This window comes from Helianthus annuus, chromosome 13, assembly GCF_002127325.2.
Source record: "Helianthus annuus cultivar XRQ/B chromosome 13, HanXRQr2.0-SUNRISE, whole genome shotgun sequence".
In the NCBI taxonomy this organism is placed as follows: domain Eukaryota; kingdom Viridiplantae; phylum Streptophyta; class Magnoliopsida; order Asterales; family Asteraceae; genus Helianthus; species Helianthus annuus.
In genome coordinates, this window is record NC_035445.2 from 166,076,882 (window position 1) to 166,101,898 (window position 25,017).

Consider the following 25,017-nt stretch of genomic DNA (forward strand, 5'->3'; position numbering starts at 1 on the left):
TCCCTATGCTATAGTACTTTGTCTAAAAAATACTACCCCCAAATCGGATGTATTAGGTTGAAAACAGAGACATACACATACATACATACATGAACACATACAGATATATGAAGGGGAAAACCATGAAGCTGCAATTTGAATTACAAACTCATGTTAAAAAGAAACAGGCATTCTACTCATAAGTTAGTTTGAATCCAAAGTAACCAGTAACAACAGTTGATGAACAAAACACAGAATGACAATTAAGTAAGTTAGGTTAAGCAAATTTACATTGAATCCATGAAAATCATGAACACGAAACCATAAAATTGTCAGAATCAGAATTCAAACACATAAATGCAATTAAAATTAATAAAATTTGAAGTATTAATCAGCAAATCAAACCCATCAATCATCAATTGAGCTTCAATTTAAACAGTTGCAAACAGAGTATCAGAATCAGGGCACAAAATTTAGTAAATTACTAATCGAAATTCCATTTATCAACAAACCCATAAACCCAATTGTATCCAAATCAGCGATCGAGCACATAAACACAATTGGAATTCATAAAATTGAGGTGATACTTACAGAGGATGCGTGTGTGGATGCTTTCTCGTGTACTCTCTAAACCCTAATTTCATCCCCTCATTCTCATCACAAACCTCTCAATTCTCCACCTATTCAAAACCCTACCTCTTTAGTTTCAACCAACACTTGCTATTTCTCCACCAATTACTGAAACCGACACCCATGAGAGAGGATATTTCATGAAAAGATGAAGAAGATGATAAACAGAGTTGGGTTTGTGTAGTTCGTTTAGGTTTTTATTATGTTCGTATGAATCGGCGATGACGACACGATGGCCGGAAGTGAACTCCGTTCGTCTCCAAAGCGGGAAGAAGATTAACTGGTTTAAGTCGCATAATAGGCCATTAATGATTAGGTTGGGCCAAGTCCAACTTGTTAAACAAAGTCACTTAAGCCCAACTTAATATTACTAGGGTCTACAGGGAGATGATTAAAAACTGGTTTCTTTGTATTTGGTTTCAAACTGGCCCAATTAAATCTGAGCCCAATTGATTAAACCTACTTTTGAAACCAACCTATTTCCCCTCAAAAACCACTTCCAAGAGAAATTGGTTTTGACATTTGTTGACTCAAACTTGAACTGATTTGGAAAAAAGATATATGAAAATAAAGTAAGGGATAACGGCGACATGGTGGACGAAAGTGAACTCCATCGTCTCCACGGGAAGAAGATTAACTGGGCGAAGTCCAACTTGTTAAACAAAGTCACTTAAGCCCAACTTAATATTACTAGGGTCTACAGGGAGATGATTAAAAACTGGTTTCTTTGTATTTGGTTTCAAACTGGCCCAATTAAACCTGAGCCGAATTGATTAAACCTACTTTTGAAACCAACCTTTTTCCCCTCAAAATCCACTTCCAAGAGAAATTGGTTTTGACTTTTATTGACTCGAACTTCAACTGGTTTGGAAAAAAAAAACATATGAAAATAAAGTAAGGGATAACGGTGGCATGGTGGCCGAAAGTGAACTCCATTCGTCTCCGAAGGGGAGAAGATTTAAGTGGTTTGAGTCACATAGGTCATTACTGATTAAGTTAGGCCAAGTCCAGCTTCTTAAACAAGTCATTTGAGCCCAGCTTAATATTACTAGGGTTAAGGAAGTGAAAAAAAAAAAAAAAAAGAAAAGAAAACTGGTTAACAAGAGCATGTTTGAAATTCGGAACTGGGACAGGTATTGAAATTGGTTCTGAATCGACCCAAACATATGGGTTGTAATCGGTGTGAGAACATATACATAGAATGCTCAAACCCGAACCAAACTAGTTAAAACCCAATTTTGAAACTGCTTTTTTCCGCCTAAAAAGCCAGTTCGAAACAAAGCTGGTTTTGACCCCTTGTTGACTCAAACCATTAACAAGTTTATCTTTTTGAAATAATAACTTTAAATTGTGAAATAAATACAAGAAAACAATTTAACTAAATTAGTTAGGTTTTATGGTAAGAAAAAAATCATGTAATAAAAAAATGAATAATTAGATTTAATACCCATACAAATCAATTGCTTGTTTCACTATCACAATCATTAATTATTGAAACTTAATCATATTTATTAATTAGTTTATATTGGAAATTAACCTATCCAGTCCCCAAAGTCCAAATCCCTCATAGCCACCCCTTTTTCTTTATCTTTTAATAGGTGGGCTTCAAACCCATCAGCAAAGAAACCATAACTAGGTTTGGGCCCAATAAAGAATGCCTAAACAAAACCATAGCCTAGCTGCTCAGCCCACCAGTTAAAAATGATAATTCTTTGTTTCTTTTCATGATCTAAACAATTAAATATATATTAATCAATTATATTCAAATTAAACAACTCAAATGCATCTTCATTTTCATTATAGACCTCGAAGTTTTGACGTAAACCTAAACGGAACGATGATCAAAACATATTAACTAACTACTCTAAAAAGTAAACACTCAACTACTCGACTTTCTATGCATCACTAAGGAGTACCTTCAAAAGACGTTGATGGATGCATAGTTTGATAGAAGATCAAATACAACGCCGACATCATAACAAAGAACTTACATAATATCATTTAACAGGACTAAACTGAAAACTTTCATTCAATATGAGTCAATAAGAATTATAAGAGCATAATTACACAGTTCAGATCTACATACTAGCGTTACAGATATATAAACTCTAAGCCCTCTCACCACGAATCCTACGTGCAAGAGTCTTCAATGGGTCCAACAAGGTATGCTTCAGCTGCCTCCTGGAGAGCAGCCGCTGCAGAGCATCTGTTTTGAAAACCTTATCGATTTCTCTCACTATCCTCTGAAACAGAATCTCTTGATCAAAAGCTCAATGCTCTCTTCTGGTACTTCATGACCTGTCGCAACATGACAGTTAAGGCGCAACACAAGCCCAAAGTAAGAGTAACAACGCCGCACAGGTTGTCATCAAAGTCAAAATCCGGGCTCGAAATAAGTGAATTCGGATTATGTCTCTCTTAGTATGTTGGATGTGTCTTGTTGATTTGCAGAAACCCTGATAGAATGTCTTCTTTCTTCAACTGCAATTTTAAAAATTCAAGGGTCAAACAATTTATGGTCAAACAGATTGCTTTCCAAGTTCAAATTAACAAGAATGCTAAAAAACAACTTTTTCCATTTGAGTTATGGTCAAAATACTAAAGAATAGTAATCAATCATTTGACTATACTTATGAAATTGTTGAAAGGCAGAACTTATGAATTCACAAAATGTGGAAGTAACATTTTACAAAATTCAAATCACTGAGCAAACTCAAATAAAAAAAAAAAGTAACTTTTTTTCCAGATTTAGAAACTGTAATCCAACATACCTTAACATAACTTTTGTCATGGGTCTTAAACATTGGCTGGGTCAGATGTATAAACCTTGTTGCGGAAAGGACTAATCAATCTGTAAGATCATATTTATAGAACAAAAAAAGTACTTGTTATTCAAATGTAATTTATTTGAAAAGGAGACATAGATTCTCAAAACAAGTAATATACCAACACTCTGATCTTAATGAAGAACCGCTAGCAAATAAAACATCTTCACTGTTTAAAAACATCTTCTCTTTCACTGTTTAGATTAATATCACCCGGTGCCTCGCCACCCCTGAATAACTAGCAAATGGCTAGGTTGGATTTGGATCTTAATGGAGAACCACTAGATGCTTGGCTCCAGCTCAGTATTGGGTCTTCTTCATCATCGTCTAGTGGTTCTTTGGTGAGTCTTCTTCATTAGCAACAAAACCTTATTAGTGACAAGTCTTTATAAGTAGTAACCTTTTGTCAACGTGAAGATTAAGCATCATTTCAAACCTTGCAGTTTTGTTTTAGTTGTTCAGCTTGAAAATGAAACAACTTAGCAGAATGAAAGCAAAGATGTTCATCTGCCAATACGCAAATTCCCTGTCCAAACAAATTGTTTGTCCTGCGTGTGCTTTCTACATAAAAAACAGGAAATCATGTCAAAATCGTACTCGGACAATATACTTTTATGATAATCTAGGTACTTTTGCATTGGTCAAATGAGATAGCTTGAAGGTTGACTTTTAAACTAGAGCACATAGTCAATATGGTTTGTATTGTACTAACCTTAGAAGCCTTAAACTTAAAGGGATCAGCTTTCTGGATGAAAACAACAATTTGATGAAACCATTTTTCTGATAAGCTGCAATATCCCCTTCCTTCACAACATAACCACCAGATACATCATGCATCATCGTCATCATCTGCGAAGCATATAAATTTTGCATATACGCAAAGTTGCAACATCTGTATTGCTTCACTTTTTTATTTCCTTTTTAAGATGTAAAGTTACCCAATGTGTTTTTTTGAAACATAAAACCCTTAAAATCATTTTGGTAAACAAAATTAGACTATCATTGAAATAATATTTCTTTAGTTGACATGCTAATTATTAATATTTTTTTTAGAAATTTAGACAGAAAGAGCTTTTGGGTTGACCCAATTAATGTGTACCATTTTGAACTTCTGACTCCAATAACTAGTAGTACCCATGTTGATTAGTTAAAGGCCCAGTTAAGTCAAAGTATGAGAGATTGATGAAGATTTGAGATTGCATACCACTGGAACTGCATGAAAGAGTCTTGAGAGTTTCGTTAAAATCTGCATTAATATATTCGATCTTTTCTAGGCTTTCTTCACTCTCACTGTTTGCGAATTCCTCAACATCTGTGACTTTGGATGTGTGTTGTTGCTATGCAGAAACCTTGCAAATTCTTTCTTCAACTGCAGTCAAGGGTCAAACAACCCACTTTGACATTAGTGGCCAATTAAACCCATTGCTTTTCAAATTATTTTAACAAGAATATAATCAAAACACATAACTTTAAAAATCAAATCCAACATGAATAAACCCTGTGTTATACCATGAATGCCAATAGTCAAAACCAGGTCATTGTATTATGCACTAGTCATATGTTGTTGACTGAAAGGAACTTACACTGCTAAAATCTCTCTTATCTCAATTTTTCCTGGTCAACTGTGAATGTTCCATCACCTAGAAGATCCTTTAGGATGTCATGGTCTTAAGTCCCTGCAAAATTTTGTTGTAATATATAAGACACTCTATTGTTCCGCTATACAGAAGCTTCTGATCTAAGCTAACGAGGAAAATGCTTAACTTACATGTTTAGCAAAATCAAATCAGCTAACGTAGTTTCTGTATTGAAATGTAATCATTGAACATACTCATGCACCAAGCTGCAAAAAAGGATAATGAAAATGGCTAAGATTAAAAAAAAAGCGAAATTGAAAGTCAACTTGAAAATAAACAGGGTAATAAACAGAATCTTTCACCATACATTCTATGCAGCAATATATATTAGTTTAAACTTATGAAAAGTGATTACTGATTTCAACATATAAATTATTGTTATCATTAAAACTCAAAGAGTAAATTGCCATTTTGACCCTCTGACTACTAGTAACCCCATGTTGATTAGTCAAAGGCCCTGCAGTTAAATCAAAGTATGAGAAATTGATAAAGATTTGAGATTGCATACCACTCGAACTGCATGATAGAGTCTTGAGAGTTTTGTTAAAATTTGCATGAAGATATTGTATCTTTTCTAGGCTTTCTTCACTCGTACTGGAACTCATCAACCACTTTGACCCTTTTACTCTAACTACAAGTAACAATGAAGGTTCATTAAATAATTATTAATATACGTTTAAGGATGAATTTCTGTTGAAGGGCAGCGCACCGTGGTCCTTTGTTGTTGAGAAAAATAGCCTTGACACGATTCCAGGCTTCCAGAGCAGTCGACTCGGCTTCAAGAGCTCGAAGGAAAAATAGCCTTGACAAGATTTTATAGGCTTTCTTCACTTGTACTGGAACTCATCAACCACGTTGACCATGTTGACTAAAATTCCTCACATCAGCAGGTTCATTAAATAATTATTAATATACGTTTTATGATAATCTAGATACTTTTGCTTTGGTCAAATGACATAACATGAAGGTTGACTTTTAAACTAGACCACAAAAAAGTTTACAAATCAAGAGTTCAGTTACATGACCCAAATGAAAAGGAAATGGTCGATATGGGTTGTATTGTACTCACCTTAAAAGCCTTAAACTTAAAGAAGCTTTCAGAGAAACAACAATTTGACGAAACCATTTTTCTGATAAAACCCCTGAAAATATTTTAATAAACAAAATTAGACTATCATTGAAATAATACTTTTTTTAAACTAATTATCAATAACTTTTTTTTTATTTTTTGACAAAAAGAGCTTTGGGTTGACCCAACGAGATCCATTTTGAACCTCTTACTCCAATAAATACTAGTAACCATGTTGATTAGTCAAAGACCCGGCCATTTAAGTCAAAGTATGAAAAATTGATAAAGATTTGAGATTGCATACCATGGGAACTGCATGAAAGAGTCTTGAGAGTTTCGTTAAAATCTGCATTAAGATATTGTATCTTTTCTAGGTTTGTTTTTTGTAATCATAGTTAAAACATTAACTAGATATAAGGTTTAAAGAAAATCAAAGTGTTTTCATCTCAGTCAAACAGTCCAACCTGACCCGACCCATTTCAACCCTACTAAAAAGGTAACCATTTTTCAAAACCCCAGACCTCTTTCGACTCGTTACCCAACCCACCAATGATTTTATGGGACAAAAAGTATCCGCTTACTAGAAATCATCTTGTCCCCTGTTCATTTGTTCAGTCTTGGTCTAGATCAGCTAATAAACAAACTCATCAACCACTTTGATCTTCATGCATTTAGCTTAGCCTCTGGTGTGATATTTAAAAATTCCTTAAATTTCCTGGTTATGCTGATTGCTTGCAAGATCAATTCCCAAAGCAATTTTGAATGTCAAAAGTGAGGGTAACAGCATCTCTGGTAAATCATTCACCTTTGGACATCTGCTAATGATGAAATGTGAAAAAACGGGTTAAGGAAAAAAATGAGATAAACCTGCTTGTTCGATTAACCGAACCGACTAGAGAAAAAACCATTTTAACCGAACTGGCTAGAGAAGAAACTGTTTTGTGCACCTCTGCACCTCTAGACACTAAGCTGCCGGCGATTTAGGGTATGTTTGGCTAAGCTTTTTGAAACAACTTATTGACTTATTGGCTTTTTCAAAAAGCCAATAAGTAAGAATAATGTTTGGGTAATTAAAAATGACTTTTTGAAACAACTTTTAGTACAAAAGGAAAAGTCAGTTTTGAAAAGTTACTATTTTTTGACTTTTTGGAACTTTTTATAACTTTTCAAAACACAATTACAGAATTACCCCCTGCCCTAAGCTAATCCACTCATAGGCTAATCCAAACATTTTTTTTAAAAAAAACAACTTATTAACTTATTGGCTTTTCCCACCCCATAAGCTAATCCAAACATTTTTTTTTAAAACTACTTTTTAAAAAGTCATAAGTTAATAAGTCAAAATAAAGTTTGTTGCTTCTTTGATTTCTTATTCAACCTTATCTTGAATCTCAGGATGTTTGCAGAGCATGTAAATGAACCAAATTATGGCAATAGATGTAGCCAGCCTCCTTTCCACCAATTATGAAGTATTTTGGATGTGTACGTTGTTGATTTGCAGAATATCTTCTTTCTTCAACTGCAATTAAAAAACTTCAAGGGTCAAACAATACACTTTGATATTAATGGCCGAACTTGTTTTAACTCGTTTTCCAACCCACCCATATTTTTTAGAGGAAAAAAAGTACAAGCTTACCAGAAATGATCTTGTCCATCATCAAGCACTTTGACCCTTTCCTTTAACTTAGCCTCTGGTCCGATATTTGACAATTTCTTAACACCTTCACTTGAATATTGAATCCAATTGATTTTCATGAATAAATCCTGTGTTATATCACAAATACTAATAATCAAAACCAGTTTGTTATGTTATGGGGTAGTCAAATGTTGTTGACTTAAAAGGAACTTACACTTATGTCATCGACACTTTGTCTGTTATTAGCTGATTCAGTAATTATACGCGCGAGTTTTACTGCACTTTACTCAAGATACTTCCCCTGAAAATTCACACCTCGAGACTTTTCTCTGTTCTTGAATTTGACCTGGTCAACTGTGAATGTTCCATCACCCAGAAGATCCTTTAGGATATGTCACTGCAAAAGTTTAGTTGTAATATATTAGTTATTCAGTTCTTCACAGACTTCATATCAAGTATTAATACAATTAATCAAATTTAGCTATGTTTTTTTATCATAACTTCACAGTAAACAAAATGCCTAAATTAATCAAACCAAATGCAGATCTAAACCCTGATTTGTATATTCAACTAGTGAATCAGATTCAACTTTTTAATCGAGACTCGAAGTAACTTCAATCAAATTTCATTATCTATTACTATAACACTTCTGAATCAGATTCAAAAAACAAAAAACAAAAATTAACCGTGCTATCACACAAATCAACTGATTAACAACTTAAAATCGCACCCTATCAACCTACAAAAGCAAGATCAACATAAATCACAAACAAAACAATAACAATAATAATAATTCATTGGCAAGTTTAACTCACGAAAGTCAAAATTAGTACCTACACATTGTGAAATCAGTTCCAACTTATTAAATTCTGATTTCAACATATAAATTAATGTCATCATTAAAATTCAATTATAGGTTTTGAGCAACAAATCCTAATCCAACAAAAAAAACAGGCACATGTATGAGAATACCAGTTTATCATATGGAAATCAGAGGGTATTTAATTAACAAGTACCTGCCGTCCATGTAGATGCAGGGGATGTCGGTCGGCTGTGATGGGTTTAGAAATCTGATAGGATGTGAAGATGGTTGTATGATGTCGTTTTTCTTCCTCTGGTGATTGGGTATTCACGGCATGGAATCTCTTCTCGGTGACTACAGAGAAACAAGAAGAAGGTAAGGGTTATTTATTTAAAACAAACGACTAGCAATAATTTCCACGTAACAAACAATTGCTATTTAATTAACAACTACCTTTCTTTCAATTAGTCTTTAATTTCGATGCAGGGTATATGAGAGATTCGGGGCCAGTAGTGGGAGCCTCTTCCTTCACACCTTTCTTTCAATTTTGGGCATATTAATGTACTCAAACTCAGAAGGGAAGGCAACAGCGTCTCTGGTAAATCGTTCAGCTTTGGACAGCTGCCAATGTACAGATGTTGAAGGGATGTGAGGTATTGGAGTCCCGTTGAAATGGATTCCAGATTATCAAATTCCCATATGCTCAGAGATTTAAGAGAAGAAGGGAAAAGGTGGGACAATTGACTAAAATTCTTCACATCACGTTCATTATGTAATCTTAGGTAAACAAGGGAAGCTGGGAAATTCTGATTGCCCCATTCTGAGATGGGCTTTTTCAACCCCCCTGTTTCAAGGGAACACAAATTGGGAGGCCAAAGCCCACGAGGAAAGGAAGCATCAATCATTGGACAATTGCTGATCCACATAGCTTTTAACATGGTGAGATTGGATAGCTGAAGGTCAGGAAATGACTCCAGATTTTCACAATCCCATATCATCCAACTGATTAGATTTGGTAGCTGCAGGTCACCAAATGCCTTCATGTTTTTGCAACTTTCTATGTGTACTTCTGTGAGATTTGGCAGATGGAGATTAGGAAATGACTCTATGCTTTCACAACCTTCTATTTTCAACGTGGTGAGGTTTGATAGCTCAAGGTCAGAAAATGACCTTATGCTTTTAAAACCTTGTATGCACAACGAGGTGAGATTTGATAGCTGATGAAGATCAGAAGATAACTCCATGTTTCGACAATAACTTATTCTCAAAGAGGTGAGGTGAGTGGAGTTACTCAATTGATTTATTGATTTTAGATTTCCACAGCTATCTATAGTAAGTGACTTGAGATTCTGCCCTCCTCCACCTGTTGTTGTTGCTCTTGGGAAGGAGACATGTCTAACTGACCTACACCCCCTGATGTTTAACCTCTCAATGCTATTCGGACAACACAAACGCTCCATACTCTCACATTCTTCTACATCCAAAATCCTAAGAGATGATAGGAAGTTGCTCCCAATGTTATCCTCATCCTCCTCTTTCTCTCCTAAACTCACCAATTTTTTACAATAATATACCCGCAATTCCTTTAAATTTACAAGAACTTTACTTGCCTCCGCATCTGATTCCCATAGGTATCTTATCTCATCACAATATTGTATGCGTAGCTCTTCAACCGCCCCAAAATTCACTATGACACCTCTCCACACCTCATCCGTAAGCCCTAAAATTGAGTCTATTTCCAGTTTAGTGGTTGATGAAGCTGCTTGAACCAGACTTCTCAGCACACTTTCACCACATCCCTCTATCCTCAAAACTCTTAGTGAAGGTAATGCTTCAAGTGAGACATCACTCAAATCGGGACATTTGATTATTTGAAGCTCTCGAAGGCATGGAAACATTACCTCGCTATTGGTTGACCATACCTCCCAACTAGACATATCTTCAAACCTTAGAATTTCAAGTGAAGGGAAGGTAACATCAGTACTCCTACTTAACTCCAAACTGATGACTTTAACATCATCCATTCCTTGAATCAACAACTCCTTAAGTGAAGGTAACCGCCCAAGCGGCGGTAGAGATGTACATTTTCTACAACCCCGTAGCGACACATGAACCAATTGATGAAAAGTGGGATCCCCGACCCAACATGGAAACTCTACTCCCCCGTAATACTCAACTTCAAAATGTTTCAACGTATCAGTGTGTGGCTTGAGCTCAGCAAGAACCTCCTTCTCAAGTGATCCTCTCTGTGAATCATTACCCCATTTCATCTTTAACTTAGTAAGCCTTTTTTGAGATAGGTTCGCCTCCCTTGCTTGCATTGGGATTTGCACTTTCTGCAATCCTTCAATGGAAAGTTCCCCACGTAAATTCTCTAATCCCTTAAGCTTGGTTATTGCAAAGTCACCGTCTCCTCCAACGATGACCTTGGGGAGAGTTTGTAGGTTTTTTAACTCACCAATTCCCAAGGGCAGCTTCTTCAAATGCGGAGTATCCCTGATGTCAAAATGCCTCAATTTTTTGAGCTTTAGGAAGCTTTTAGGCAATGTACTCAAGCTCTCACAACCAAAAACGATCAATGTTTGTAAATTGTAAAGATTACCAACATTCTCTGGTAACTTTGAGATATTTGTTCGAGACAAATTAAGATACCTCAAGTGGTCCAAACTACAAATGACATCCGGTACCTCACTTATGTCAAAACGGCTCAAAGAAAGAACCCTTAACAGTGGTAGCTGAGGAAGTAAGTCAACCAAAATTTTATTGGATATGTAAAACTCATCCCAGCTTTGTTCTACCCCAACATATACAGCTAACAGTGTTCTCAAACTTCTTGCTCTTTGAAATGCCTCAAACTTCTGGAAACCTACATAGCGCTCACGCATAAATGACATATGTCGGTACTTGCCTAAAGCTTCCTCTGCCATCTCCGTCTGATTGTCAAACCTCAAAAAATATTCTCCAGCAACAAATGTGGCCAAGTCGTTCATGAGATCATGCATCACAAAAAAGGGTTCGCCACTAGGTGCGGGTTGAAAAAAGGACCTTGATAGCAATTTCTCAAAATATTCATGGCCCAAGCATTCCGGTGACTTGTTTGCAGTTGACTCGTTCAGATACCCTTCAGCTATCCATAGTAATATCAACTCCTCCTTGTCAAACATAAAGTCCTTTGGGAACAAAGAGCAGTATGCAAACAAGCGCTTCAAATCAGCAGGAAGATCATGGTAGCTTAGTCTTAGGGCTGGAACAATTGCATCAGCATTTTCTAAATCCCATATCTTACTTTTCAACACGTCATCCCATTCTTCTCCCTCGGTTTTTGTTCTGAGTAATCTTCCAATTGCCTTTAAAGCTAAAGGCAAACCACCACACTTTTTCACGATACCTTTAGCTTGTGGTTTAAGTGTTTCATGCGAATCAAAGTTATCTACATCTAATGCATGTAGAGCTAACAAAGACAAAGCATCTTCATGCGACAAACTCTTGAGATTGTCTACATGATTAAAACCTATCTTTTTAAGCAGATCTTGCTGGCGAGTTGTCATGATTACCCTACTTCCAGCAGCCCCAGAATGAAATGGACGCACTAGTTTTTCCCAATCATCATAGTTTTGATTCCACACATCATCAAGTACTAGTAGAAATCGTTTGTCCTTAAATTGCTCTCTAAGAGCAATTTGAAGCTGATTTACATCTTTGAACTGTTTGTTTTCTGTAGCCACACATTCAAAGATGGTTTCACTTATTTTGAATACATCACACTCATCGGAAACACAAACCCAAGCCATGAGTTCAAAGTGATCTTTCACCCGCGTATCGTTATACAATATTCTAGCCAGAGTGGTCTTTCCCACTCCACCCAAACCAACTATGGGTAAGATACTAAACTTTTCCTTAGATGATTCACCTACTAACAACTGGTTGAGCAATTTCTTTTTCTCAACTTCTCTTCCAACAACATCACGTTCTGGCAAAGAGGTTTCGTTTCTTCTATTAGTATTAATTTTTGGCTTTTCACCTTTCACAATCAAACCAGGATTTTGTTTTTCTAGATGTTGTAACTTGGTGGTAATTCTGTCTAACTTGGGACTCAACCAATGGCTTAGTGAGAACTGTTTGCAGCAAGTTGGGATGAGCTTTCTTACCATGCTGGTGCTCGCTTCTGATTCCGGGGTCAGCTCACGACGCATAGCTTCAGTAGCCACTTCGTCAAGTACGTCATCGATATCGTAAGCCAGATGTTGGAGACTATTGAGCCATAGTCTAACAGATTCATCAGTTATTTCCTTGTGGGAGGCATCATTAAGCAGAGCTTGGATCTGGGACAACGTGCTCCCCAATTGCTTGAGCTCTGAGTGGATATTCTGGGAACGAGCATATTTCTTGAAGGCTTCATCGGCTAGCTTGTCAAAAATGACTTTGACAAGGGCAGCAGCAGCAGCTTCGGCCATTGTTAACAGACAGTGAAGAGGTAAGCTGGAAATTGGAATGAGAGTAGTTGGTGTGTAGTGTAATCTGTATTTGCGATGAATGTAAATGAGAGATCATGAGTGGAGATAAGATAGGAGTGGTCTGAGTGGAGATAAGAAATGAGTGGATAGAAAGAAGGATACGTTATATCAACATTTGAGCCAATTCTCTTGGTCAATAGTTTTTTTTAATATATTGTACAAGAAGTAGCTCCCAATATTTAATGAGCCTGAACATTTTTGTTATGATTTATTAATTATATTTTGAGATGCTTCATTTTTATTGCTTGTGTTGCTGTTAGAAAGCAGATTACTGTTTTGTAAACAAAAAGAATATAAAAAAGAGTAAACTATACAAATAGTCTTTATAGTATGATAAAACCTAGGAAAAAAATTGAAAAGAGATGTTTTGAAGGTATGATCAGGCTACAAAAAAAGAGCACATTCAAACCAATAAATATAAACTCGCAATTTAATATTTGAGACTTGAGATATGCTTGAAGCCTTGAACTTGACTATAGTATTGGTTGACCGCCTAAAACTCTTCTATATCACAGTAATTTTTGGGCTATTCTAGTCAATTCATATTGTTAGTCTTTGAGGACCCAACTCTGAATTTGTAAAAGTTAAGTGTCATCTATAGCAAGAATCATAGATGAAAAGAATGGCTAGGAAACATTGTTCAAGGAGCAGCTTTTGCTTAGGTGACTAAGCTTTAGCAATAATTGTTTTATGAAATTGCCTACAAAACTTTGAATGTTGATAGACCTTCACATCACGTGTAGATGTAGCATACTCCTTTGATTTGGTTCACAAATTGCTCTCGAAATGAAAAGTTCAACAGGCCAATTTATCAAATTGGATCAAAAGTATTCATAAAGTGGGCGGATTTGGTCAGCAAGATGCAAAAATAATACTTCAAGTTCTATCACGTGAATAAGAGATTTTATTTTTATTTTTTTGGCACAAATATTATTTTTTGTTCCTAAAACAAAACAATTTAAAAAGGTTCAATTGTCTAAAATAAATATCTAAACCGGCAGATTTATTGACATAATTGCTTTAAATGATGAAGAACATGAAAATTAAAATTAACAAAGACTACACAATGCATCCAACCTCCTAAATTATTCTATTTAAAAAAAAATTATATTAAACTTTTAAAAGGGATAGATAATTGCTTTAAATGATGCGAGTCAACCCAGCCTAGCAAGTCTGACCCATTACCCGACTCATCCACCCATCTACCTAATTATGAATGTCGTGTCTCAGACTACTCTAATTAACCAAGTATATAGCTGAACAGAAGAAAATGCACACGACCATAAACTTCAGAATATACGTGCCTAGCGTGTTTTAGTTAGGATCCTTTTCGTATTTTTTTTCCTTAAGATCCTTACACGTGGGAATATGATAACACACATTTTTATATGATTTCTAAAAGGCACAAAATCACACAGCTCCATTTGAAAATTCAATAGTGAGTCAACCCGGCCTGGCGAGTTTGACCCATTACCCGACTCATCCACCTATCTACATAATTCTGAATGTCATGTCTCAGACTACTCTACTTAACCAAGTATATAGCTGAGCAGAAGAAAATGGACTAGACTATAAACTTCAGAATATACGTGCTTAGCGTTTTACGATTTGTTAAAAAGTATTAATTTAATTTCAGTTGCAGCTTTGATTTAATGTGTGGTGGTTATTTGTTTCTTTAGGCAAACCTGTTGATAACTTCAAGGACTAGGCTTGCAGTATTGTAAAGGTCAAGAGATATTGTGCATTTAAACTAAGCATCGAGGATTACAATGTAAATCTGCATTATGGTTTCTTTATATATAGAACAACTTTTGGCCTCAAGTAAGTCATTTATCTAAAGCGGTCTACATGGCTTGTTTAAAAAAACGGGTTATACATGTCAACTTATCATTAATGAAACGGGTCAAACAAATCAACCTATGTATGACAACTGACAACTCAAACTTAAATTGTCACCACTGCTTTTAAAGCTGCTATTTACCCTTGTTACTTTAAGCTATGTGATCTCCTAGAGATAACATTAGTAAGTCAAAGTGTATGGTCACAAAAATCAAGCCTTCATTAAAAAGAACATCATGGCAACTGAATACCGTTTTGTACATTTTCATTTGCTATAGCCATAGTTATTAAAGGCTCTAGGCACACTCAAAGCGCATAGGCCTCGCCTGGGGCCTAGGTGCAAGGCGCAAAAAAGCGAGGGCCTGAGAAAAAAAAGAGCGCACAATGAAAAAAATTAAAAATATTTTATGTATTAGAAAATTAATACTATTTTTTAAATAAAATAAACAAAAGCTATCATATAACTTTTAATATCATCTTATTAGTACCAAAATTTGTAAAATATTAGTGTAGAAAAGTAGTTTTCCTTAGATAAAAGTAGAAATCTGGGTGGAATCTTGCTGGAATTTAGAGAATTTAGCCGGTAACTTTCTAGAATCTAGGAATCTTGCCGAAATCTGCGCCTGAACCATCACTTAGAGAATTAAAGCGCAATTGCCTTGACTTAAAGCGCAATTGTCTCGCCTAGCTTGGAAAATGGACCCAGGCGCAAGAGGCGATGGCTTTTAACAACTATGGCTATAACAACCCGGCAAAAGAGAAACCAAGACTGTGTCCAGATCAACAAAGAAAACCGTAACAAAATCACAGCCCGGCAATTGGCCCCACCGGTTATTATTGGATCGGGGATCGATTAACATTCACGAACAATTGTGAGTTTGAGTATGCACAGAATATGTGCAGGGACTCGTTTGGTGAAACAGAGACAGAAAAAAGGCAATATATTAACTTCTAAATTTCACTCATACAAATGAAGACATCAGTGGGTAATTTATACCCTTACAATACGACAGTTATTTAACCGTTTTCTAACTAACTAACATAACTACATAACTGAATTTCTTGTTCATCTCGTTTTAATTCTGCAGTTGACTTTATTAAGAACAAGTTTGACTTTTATAATTGACTTCTTAAAATCCTGAATTTTATGATTATAAATCTTCAAACAGTTATAAAATTGAAATTTTGATTTTTTACTTCATTTTCTTGGTCAAATTGACAACCGCCATTAACGATCCCAAGCTTTTCCAAATTTCATGTGCTAAAAAACTTAACCTCTAAGGGGGTGTTTGGGATTCCTTTTCAAACCTCCTTATTGACTTTTGCAAAAAGTTACAAGGAGTTTGCAAAAGTCACATTCCCCTAACTTATTAAAAACTTCTTTTTAACACCTTCAAAAAGTCATAAGGAGGGGCAAAAGTCATTTTGCCAAATACCTTCTTAACTTATAAAAGTTAATAAGTCAATAAGGAGTTTCAATAAGCAATCCCAAACATGCCCTAAATCAACTCAATTCACCTTCCTAATTCATTATAAACCAGTAAATACTTATTTTGAAACTGACAGGTGCATCTATCATCCAAAAAACAAAGAAAAAACGTTGAACCTGTTGCATCAACTTTTATATATGGGGTTTAAAAGTTTTAATTGAGTATATAACTTAGTATACATGCATCAAAGGCAATAATTAACCCACACACCAATTCATAGTAAGTCTGCCAGTTAAGTATGATTTAACTTAATAATTCAGCACAAAATTGTGATGGCAATAGCTGAGAAAAGAAGTGACTTACACTATATTTGGACGGATTATACTGTAGAAATGTTCCCAAAGTTGCCTTGTTTCTTGTACTGATGGAGATGCTATTATATTTCTCTTTGAACCTGTATAAAATACATTCACAATTGGTCAATAAGGTGCATGTTGATATACATTATGTGAAAGAAGAGTTGTTACACTGTAGCTATAGATGCAGCCATTCAAATGCAGCTGCTATATAGTAGCTAATCAAACTACAAACACATAAAAATAAACAAAACAAATTGTAATTTTTTTTTCAAATGGCAAATTTGGATCACTGACGGACCACTGGAGTATCATCGTGCCACTAGCGGAACCACCCGATCATATCCATCTCCAGTAGGCATAATGCCTATACACCAATTCAGGAGGAAACCCAATAGATATGGAATAACCCCCCCTTGTGGGAATCGAACCCAGGACCTCTTGGTCCAAAGTGCCTTATCCCAACCCCAAGATGCCACTAGGCTATAAAGCCATGGACAAATTGTAAACTTTTAGACTCCCAGATAGAAAAAAACAAATTTATGATGTTAGCAAAGAATCTAAATCATTTAGTACGCAAATCTTTAAGCAAAATAGCTAATCAAACCAAGCAAAAAAATGAAGTTATCGTACACACCACATGACAAAAATATGAGTATAAGATTGGCTTTAAAATATAACTAAAAATCAACAAAAGTAAATTCGCGTCCGGATTTCTCTTACCAATCTGATTTACAAATCAACAGTGACTAAGGTGCTGTTTGTTTTTTCAGAGGTAAAACGTCTGCAGTCTGCAGACCACATCTGCAGACATCTGCACCTGAAGAGGTGGACCAAACCTCTGTAGTCTGCAAGAGGAAGACTGTTTGTTTTTTAACTTCTGCAAACTACTGAAATAAACTGAAATATAAATAAACTGATTTTATTTAACTTAAAAGAGTTTTTTAACATTCAAACATAAATAATAGGTATACAATACTAAAATAATATTCATAAAAAGACAATAACATTTTTTTAATCATTGAATTCATCGCTCAAACCCTATTATTCCAAAATTATATAAAATTAACAAATTCATCCAACATTGTGCTTTATTTGAATTGAATATGACAAACATAAATGGATCACATGTTCTTGCTTAAAAAGGCTAGAATAAAAGATAAAAGTGGCCTGCTAATCTTGAAATACAGCTCTTCTGTAACTCTATTTCTTTTTCCAATGATTTCTCAAGCATCCTTAAAATATGTCTCTGATGTTCCATAGTATGCAAGTTCATCTTGTCTTTCAGTTCAGGAAGCTCGTTGTTGCCTGCCACCTCAGAATCATTTTCCTTGCCTGAAAACAACATTTTATGATTTAGGCGTATTAGGTTAGTGCTAAAAAGCAACAAAAAAACAACATAAATCAAAGATAAGAGGGTCAAATTCATCAATAATCAACAAGAAATCACACTAAAATACATAAGAAAACTTACATTTCAAAAAGCTTTGCACGATTCCACCAATGACCTGTATTAAACACAAGAACATCAGAATCAATCCACTTCGAACTAACATTATCCAACTCATCAAGTTTAACCGTCGACCTAACCCTCTTCGATGAATGTCTCGGAACCGAGCCAATTTGCACCAAAAAAACCGACCTATAAGCAAACAAAACATCGACTCCCATTGAGTCCTGCTCAACGAATCACCGACAAACACAACCCGCTTCCCACAAAGCTTTTCCAACACAACACCAACATCAAACCTCAAAATCTCGCAATTATTCGGCTTCCATCGCCACTTAAGATACCCGTTGTCTTTTCGACCGTTTGCTAAACAATTAAAACTAGTTTCGGCAAAAGGGCAATGAGATGCATTGTATAAAGGGTACCCTTCATCAGGAACCCAAGTTCCATCATAAAGATCACAAGGTTCATTAGAATCTTTTGAACTTATGCTAATTTGTTCTTCAACAATTACATGTGGAACAGCTTTGAATTAGTGTATATACCCATAGATTATAGTTAACACAATGAATAAACAAGAACTAATCACATTTAACTTGTTGAATGACCTAAAAATGAATCTTTTTCTATATACCCATTTCAAGATTAAAGACCTAAAGGAACTCCAATATACACTATTGGCCATCTGATTTTCTAAAGATCAAATCTTTACAATATCCCAAATAATCTTTGTAATAATAATAACAGAGAATGAGCACCTGAATGAAACCCTAGAACCGTTGATGTGAAACAAGCAGTGGTCTGCAGAAAGAGTGGCCACTGATGCAAGATCGGAGAGTAAAGAGCGGAGATATGTTGTCGGCGGTGAAGGCAGGGCCGGCGAAGTTGCAGGAGCGGAGGGGAGATGTGTTGTCGCCGGTGAAGGCGGGGGTGGGAGAGATGATGTCGGGCAACCGGAGGTGGGGGAGGGGAGATGTGGTGGTCGGCTGAGAGGAGCAGTGTTAGGGTTCCAGTGTTTTGAAAGAGAAGAGGATAAGAAGAGGTTAGAAGAGGGGAGTCCTTGTCCGCGACGGCGAGGAAGAAAGAGGGGATAGACGGTGTTTGAAGGAGAGGAGGAGGGGGCGTGACGGCGTGGTAGGGGCGGGGGACGGCGGCGATGGGAGGAGGAGGGGATCACGGTGTTTGAAGGGGAGAAGGAGCTAGGGTTTTATTTGGGGTGTTCTGTGTATCTGGGGAAAAAGAAAGAACGGAGAAGGGAGAAGAGGCTAGAAGACCCAAGTCCATGTCTGCCTCAAGAAGAGGTCTGGAAGACTTTTTTTTAGTGAAACCTCTTCCAAAAAACAAACACGCTGCAGACTCAAACGTCTGCGCGTGGTCTGCGTGGTGCAGACATAAGAGGTTGGGAAGTACTTTTGACAAAAAACAAACACCACCTAACCCATCAAAATCGCAGTAGTGGATAATGGAATTGACAAAACATAAGAAACAACAAATTAAGATTCAAATCAGAATCTGAAAAGACCATTCTTATAACTATCAACAAATCACACAACAAATGGGACAATTTTATAGCTACGGATCTACCCCGGTATGGGTTAATTTCCAGGTCCGGAATTAGACGAAACAGAGGCTTAAATTCCTCATACAGATTGAGAACAAACAACAATAAGATCAACATTTACTCCAGCTCCTAATTAGTAAACACGCAAAATTACGGGAAAATAAATGTCACAGATACCGCTTACATGTATCTAACCAAATCAATTTAAAAATCCACAATACAACTCATAAATTGTCACACCACATGTAATGAATGTCGATTTTAAAAGGGAATATGTCATAGAATAGTAACCAAGTTTCAAAAGTGTTCTAATTAGGTCACTCGTATCGTTTTTGTCCCAATTAGATAACTTAACATTCAAATCGAGTCATGTCTTTTTTTCTATGTGTCAAGAAAAAAATGAAGAATAAGATGTTGGGGTCGGATTATTTTAATATATTAAATTATATTTATTAAAAATAAAAACACTTTAATTTCATTAAAAAATAAAAAAACAAGTTACGATTCACGTCATTACTCAAAGTTGGCATCAAATAAAAGGGAAAAAAGAAACAAAATCCACATCACCATGGTTACTTATGAAATGGATGAAAAAACTCTTAATTTTAATGAAAAATGAATGTTGAGTGACCTGATTGGAACACTTTTGGAACTTACAAAGTTACCCCATTTTAAGGGCATGTTTGGGTAAGCTTTTTGAAACAAGTTATTGACTTATTGGCTTTTTGAAAAGTCATAAGCTCTAAAATGATGTTTGGCAAAGAGGGTGTATGTGAGGGGGAAAAGCCAATAAGTCAATAAGTCACAAAATCCTGACTTTTCCAAGAAGTCAATAAGTCAATAAGTTGTTTCAATAAGCTTACCCAAACATGCCCTAAAAGCAATTCTTCTGTAAAGTATTTCATACGGAAACATAGCCATTTACAAAACATAATCAAAATCCATACAGATCATGAAACTTCCAGGCAGATCCAAATTAGGTATAAAATACACACACGAAAAAAAAAACCCTAATATCCTTACTATGGAAACAAAATCAACAGATCGGAATTGTGTACCTGTCCATATGGGAATCGGGGTGTCGGAGAAGGATGATTCCACATTTTGAAATCACTATAGCTTCAACCTTTGGTCCGATTAGAACCCTATGCGCAACTCCAGATTCAACTTTCGTCAATTAGACACACGATTCATGAGTGAGCTCGTTATGTTCCAATGTTCACACACCACTGGTAACAGATGATAATTCCATGGTGAATTAGGGCATTGGAGGAAGCTAGAATCGCGGAGAGTGGGGATTTGGGGGAATTAGCGGTAAAGGCTGGGAATTTTGAAAAAAGTTTTATTTTTATTATTTTATTACTAGAAGGTTCACCCGTGCGATGCGACGGGTGAATGTAAAAGGTGTTTGAAAATTGTACGAAAATCTGCGAAGATATGTAGGACTCGAACATTACAAACAGTTACCGGCTTAATACTAAAGTTATCTACAGTAGGGATGAGTAAGACTCGAACCCCGTCTTGACTGCAAAGGCAAGTGCGTGCTAACATATATATAAAAATATTAAGGCTATAGGGTGTGAGGTGCATGGTTTCATTAATCGCCACGTAGGATCATTAATGAATTGCTACACCATCCCCTTGTGTCATCCACCATGATTCCCATGGACTAAACCATGGCAACCATGAGCCTACTTTCCTTATTCAATATTTTCTTTACTTTTCACAAAAATGAATTAAAGTAATATAATAGTGGTTTAAGTCATGACGACGCCCTTAGGATAGTGGTTTTAGATGATGGATCAGAAGTAGGTGACGTGACGCTGATGTGGAGGGTCATGGTGATCATGACGGCCATGACCATACCCTATAGCCTTAAAGATTGATCCGACTTTATTTTGGGAACATAGACATAAATAAATGCTTCTATTAAATAATAGATGTATCATTAATCTTAGATATTAAAATTTATATCCATCAAGAACTAAATTCAACTTTATTAAAAAAATTGCATATGGTTGATCAATATGAAGTTTAGTTTGAATGTCATCATCAAACAATAAAGCAAATATGAAGTTTGCATCCATCATATAACCATCTATTCATCACAATTTAGTTTGAACTAAATTTCTACAAAGTTTAGCATATCTTTATTCTCATCCATATTGGAGGAGCCCTATCCCACATCGAAAGAATAAGACCTTCCGGTTGTATTAGTAAGATCTTGGGTTACTCCCTCTATCACCAATTGGTTTTAGAGTGGAACCCCATAGACTTCAATATGGTATCAGAGCCACGGCTCTATGTCAGCTCCGGTTAAGGCCACGTGTACACCTCTTGATAGACCGGGTTACACGTGCGGGAGGGTATTGGAGGAGCCCTATCCCACATCGAAAGAATAAGACCTTCCGGTTGTATTAATAAGATCTTGGGTTACTCCCTCTATCACCAATTGGTTTTAGAGGGAGTAACCCAAGATCTTATTCATCACTTTATATCCATCAAGAACTAAATTCTCATGTGCATGGTGGTCACCAAAAAATGGTTGGATGGTTCCACGACACGGTGTCGGTGGTGGTTCCACGATACGGTGGTGGTACCACAGGATGATGCGACGGCGTTGGGTGGTGCAACAATTCGGTGGTGCGATGGTTGGATGCTACGTTGGGTGGTGGGATGGTTCAACAATTCTTTAAATATTCTTGTGCATATTGCACAGTTATTTGATATTCTATGATGTCAAGTTGCAGACATTAAATTTACTAGTTACCACTTGTGTTGCACTTAATGTACATTTTACTATTTTTTTAATCTGAATTTCTTTTAAGAATAAGGTTTTTGTATCTCTTCACAGCAGCAGTAAGAAACTTGGGTTACTTAATGTGTCAAAATTCTTGACTTAAATCCCTGTATCGAGTTGACAATTGTCGGACAATAGTGGTTGTCATGTGGTTCTAATATCCAGAGATTTGTAGATTTTCAATTAACAATACTGGTTGTTACATGGTTCCGTGTTAAACAGCATTTGCAGATCCCGTTGAATATAGTGGTTGCTATGTTTTCTTTGAAAAAGATAAACTTCTTATTGTCAAGGCATATTTCTTGATCCCGTATCTTCATTTCGCTCTGCTTTTGTTTTAATTTCTCTGACTTATACATGAGTTCCACCAACAAAACCCGTACTAGTGTTATGATTTGACATAAAAAGGAGAAAAAGAGATGTCATAAAATCTGTTTATGATTGTAGTTAAAAATATTCATAATGAATTGCTTTAAAAAAAATTTTCATCCAAATCCTGAACACTTGGTTTCAAGTGATAGAATAATGTGACATTTAAATGACCACAATAACTAACAAACATAATAATAAGTTTTGTAATGATTGGACCATGTGTAGTGGTACACATGAACAATGCCTCCACCCTGGAGCGTTTTGCGCCATGTGTCAGTCCAGTTAGCAATGGGACATTGTGGAGCGTTTTTCATAAATGGGTGTAGTGGGGCATTATGTTAAAAGGGGTTTAATAGAATTAAATAAACAAACTATCAAAAAATGTTATTGGACAAAAAACGGTCAAAACGGGTGATTGGTCAACACACAAGGGGCTCGAGCGTTTTTAAAACAACACTGTTCAACAATTTGGTTCAAAAACGCCCCGGGGGTGTGGCTCGGGCGTTGTTTATTAAAAAAACGCCCCATATGTAACGACTACGCACGGTCTTATAATATGCTGCTTTCTCTATCTTGATTTTATTTTTTATTTTATTTTTTGGATTGAAAAACCCAGATTTTAATAAGCGTATAATTAAGAAGTTATGGTAATAATAGTGATTTATTATGATAATTTGCAAAAGAACATTGCAAAATATGAGATTTTGCAATTGAATTTTTTAAAAACTGGCATGCTGTAACATAAAAAAAAACCCGCATTTCCTACGATGCAATCCAAAAAACATTCTACAGGATTACTAAGATTAGAAGCTTGTTTTAGTAAATTAAAAGTAACCCCTGTTGATCTTATAAGGTTAGATAGATGATAACTCATCTTGATCATGTATATATACAACTAGGTTATCACCCGGGATTGCTTCCCGGGCTGGGAAAAATTAATTAGATAAATATTAAGTATGCAAATAAAAAAAAATACAAACAAAGTGGTATGTTGCATGAATTAATGACAAAGTGGAATTACAATTTAAAGACAGTCGAATCCCTTTAAAATGCATATCCTTCGAGTTGCCAAAACATTTCTCTTAGTAAATCGAGTCCCTTCTACAAAAGGAACCAGCAAAAAAAATCATGAGGATAGTCTTGAAATTAATGTCCCATATAAAAAAATCTTGAATGTAAAGAGGTTTATACCTTAAATTTCGGTAATGGCGATGGTGTTTGGAGACGCGCGTGGTCGCTTGAATAATAGGTTCACTTGAACTTTTCTTCACTGATGGGATATCTAATTCGACAACAATGTCCATAGAAAAAAAAACATTAACTCCCACTTAAAAAGCACATCTATTTAAAACAAAGTGATATATATATATATATATATATATATATATATATGCCATTCGTGCAACTGTTACCTCGGATCCTCTAAAGGTTGTCTTTCGAAGAGTTAAGTAAGTGAGGACGGTGGTGCAGAGAAATAATAGTTTGACATAAACTTTCTTATGATAGTTAAAATGACTATAATCATAATCCTGAAATCATCTTTCTTAAACATTTCAGACAAACAAAGTGACCAATCCGAAATGTAAACCTAAAGCCTACATCCATTCTTTTGACATTAAGTGTTTCCGGTCATTACTGTATAGATTAAAAAATAAAAATAAAAGTTTCATATTAAATAAAGTAATAATGAAGTGAGATTACAAATATAACTAACGTATATATACAAATAATCATAATCTCTAAATATTTATCATATTAAAACGGTGTTACCAGTATCACTTACTCAACATCTCTACAAGAATTTCAGCAGCTTGGCATCAATTTCCAATACCTCAGTTCCATAAGTAGGTACTTTTACATAATCATTTGAGGGCACAAGGTCACTTGATGTTGGAATACTTTTTCATTTAGTGGATGAAGAATTTTTACCATTATGAGCCTCCCCTGCATAGAAGATGTATATTACATAAATTTTAAGCTTTTCAATTTCCTACAAGTTGCCAATAACGGATCAGTGTACCAATGTTTTCAAAATTCAAACACATTGCTCAAGACAACTAAGATTAGACCTCATGAGGCCATCAACAACAAAGACATCCAATAAGAAGCCACCAGCC

The 25,017-nt window shown here is 35.6% G+C and overlaps 2 protein-coding genes across 2 annotated transcripts; both read right to left on the reverse strand.

The window, feature by feature from the left end:
• Nucleotides 1-2,609: 2,609 nt before the first annotated feature.
• On the reverse strand, nucleotides 2,610-13,032 carry LOC110900258 (putative disease resistance RPP13-like protein 1). The gene is made up of 14 exons (XM_035981737.1): nucleotides 9,032-13,032; nucleotides 8,793-8,932; nucleotides 7,991-8,173; nucleotides 7,777-7,904; nucleotides 7,519-7,659; nucleotides 5,781-6,955; nucleotides 5,580-5,702; nucleotides 5,203-5,277; nucleotides 5,018-5,110; nucleotides 4,147-4,803; nucleotides 3,871-3,995; nucleotides 3,556-3,784; nucleotides 3,381-3,460; nucleotides 2,610-3,090 (listed from the first exon to the last, which is right to left on the reverse strand). The coding sequence occupies exon 1, from the start codon at nucleotides 13,030-13,032 to the stop codon at nucleotides 9,043-9,045; it is 3,990 nt and encodes a 1,329-aa protein (XP_035837630.1). The 3' UTR covers nucleotides 2,610-3,090; nucleotides 3,381-3,460; nucleotides 3,556-3,784; nucleotides 3,871-3,995; nucleotides 4,147-4,803; nucleotides 5,018-5,110; nucleotides 5,203-5,277; nucleotides 5,580-5,702; nucleotides 5,781-6,955; nucleotides 7,519-7,659; nucleotides 7,777-7,904; nucleotides 7,991-8,173; nucleotides 8,793-8,932; nucleotides 9,032-9,042.
• Nucleotides 13,033-17,706: 4,674 nt separating this feature from the next.
• LOC110900260 lies at nucleotides 17,707-18,698 on the reverse strand. The gene is made up of 2 exons (XM_022147171.2): nucleotides 18,192-18,698; nucleotides 17,707-18,052 (listed from the first exon to the last, which is right to left on the reverse strand). Exons 1-2 carry the CDS (start codon nucleotides 18,376-18,378, stop codon nucleotides 17,865-17,867), a joined length of 375 nt encoding a protein of 124 aa, XP_022002863.1. The 5' UTR covers nucleotides 18,379-18,698; the 3' UTR covers nucleotides 17,707-17,864.
• Between the last annotated feature and the right edge of the window lie 6,319 nt (nucleotides 18,699-25,017).

Excerpts from the sequence above, each read along its gene's own strand:
- LOC110900258 (XM_035981737.1), bottom strand. The coding sequence starts at position 13,032 with ATGGCCGAAGCTGCTGCTGCTGCCCTTGTCAAAGTCATTTTTGACAAG.
- LOC110900260 (XM_022147171.2), bottom strand. The coding sequence starts at position 18,378 with ATGTTTTGTTTGCTTATAGGTCGGTTTTTTTGGTGCAAATTGGCTCGG. Across the intron at positions 18,053-18,191 it reads CGTGCAAAGCTTTTTGAAAT|GCAAGGAAAATGATTCTGAG; the intron begins GTAAGTTTTCTT and ends TGTTGTTTTCAG.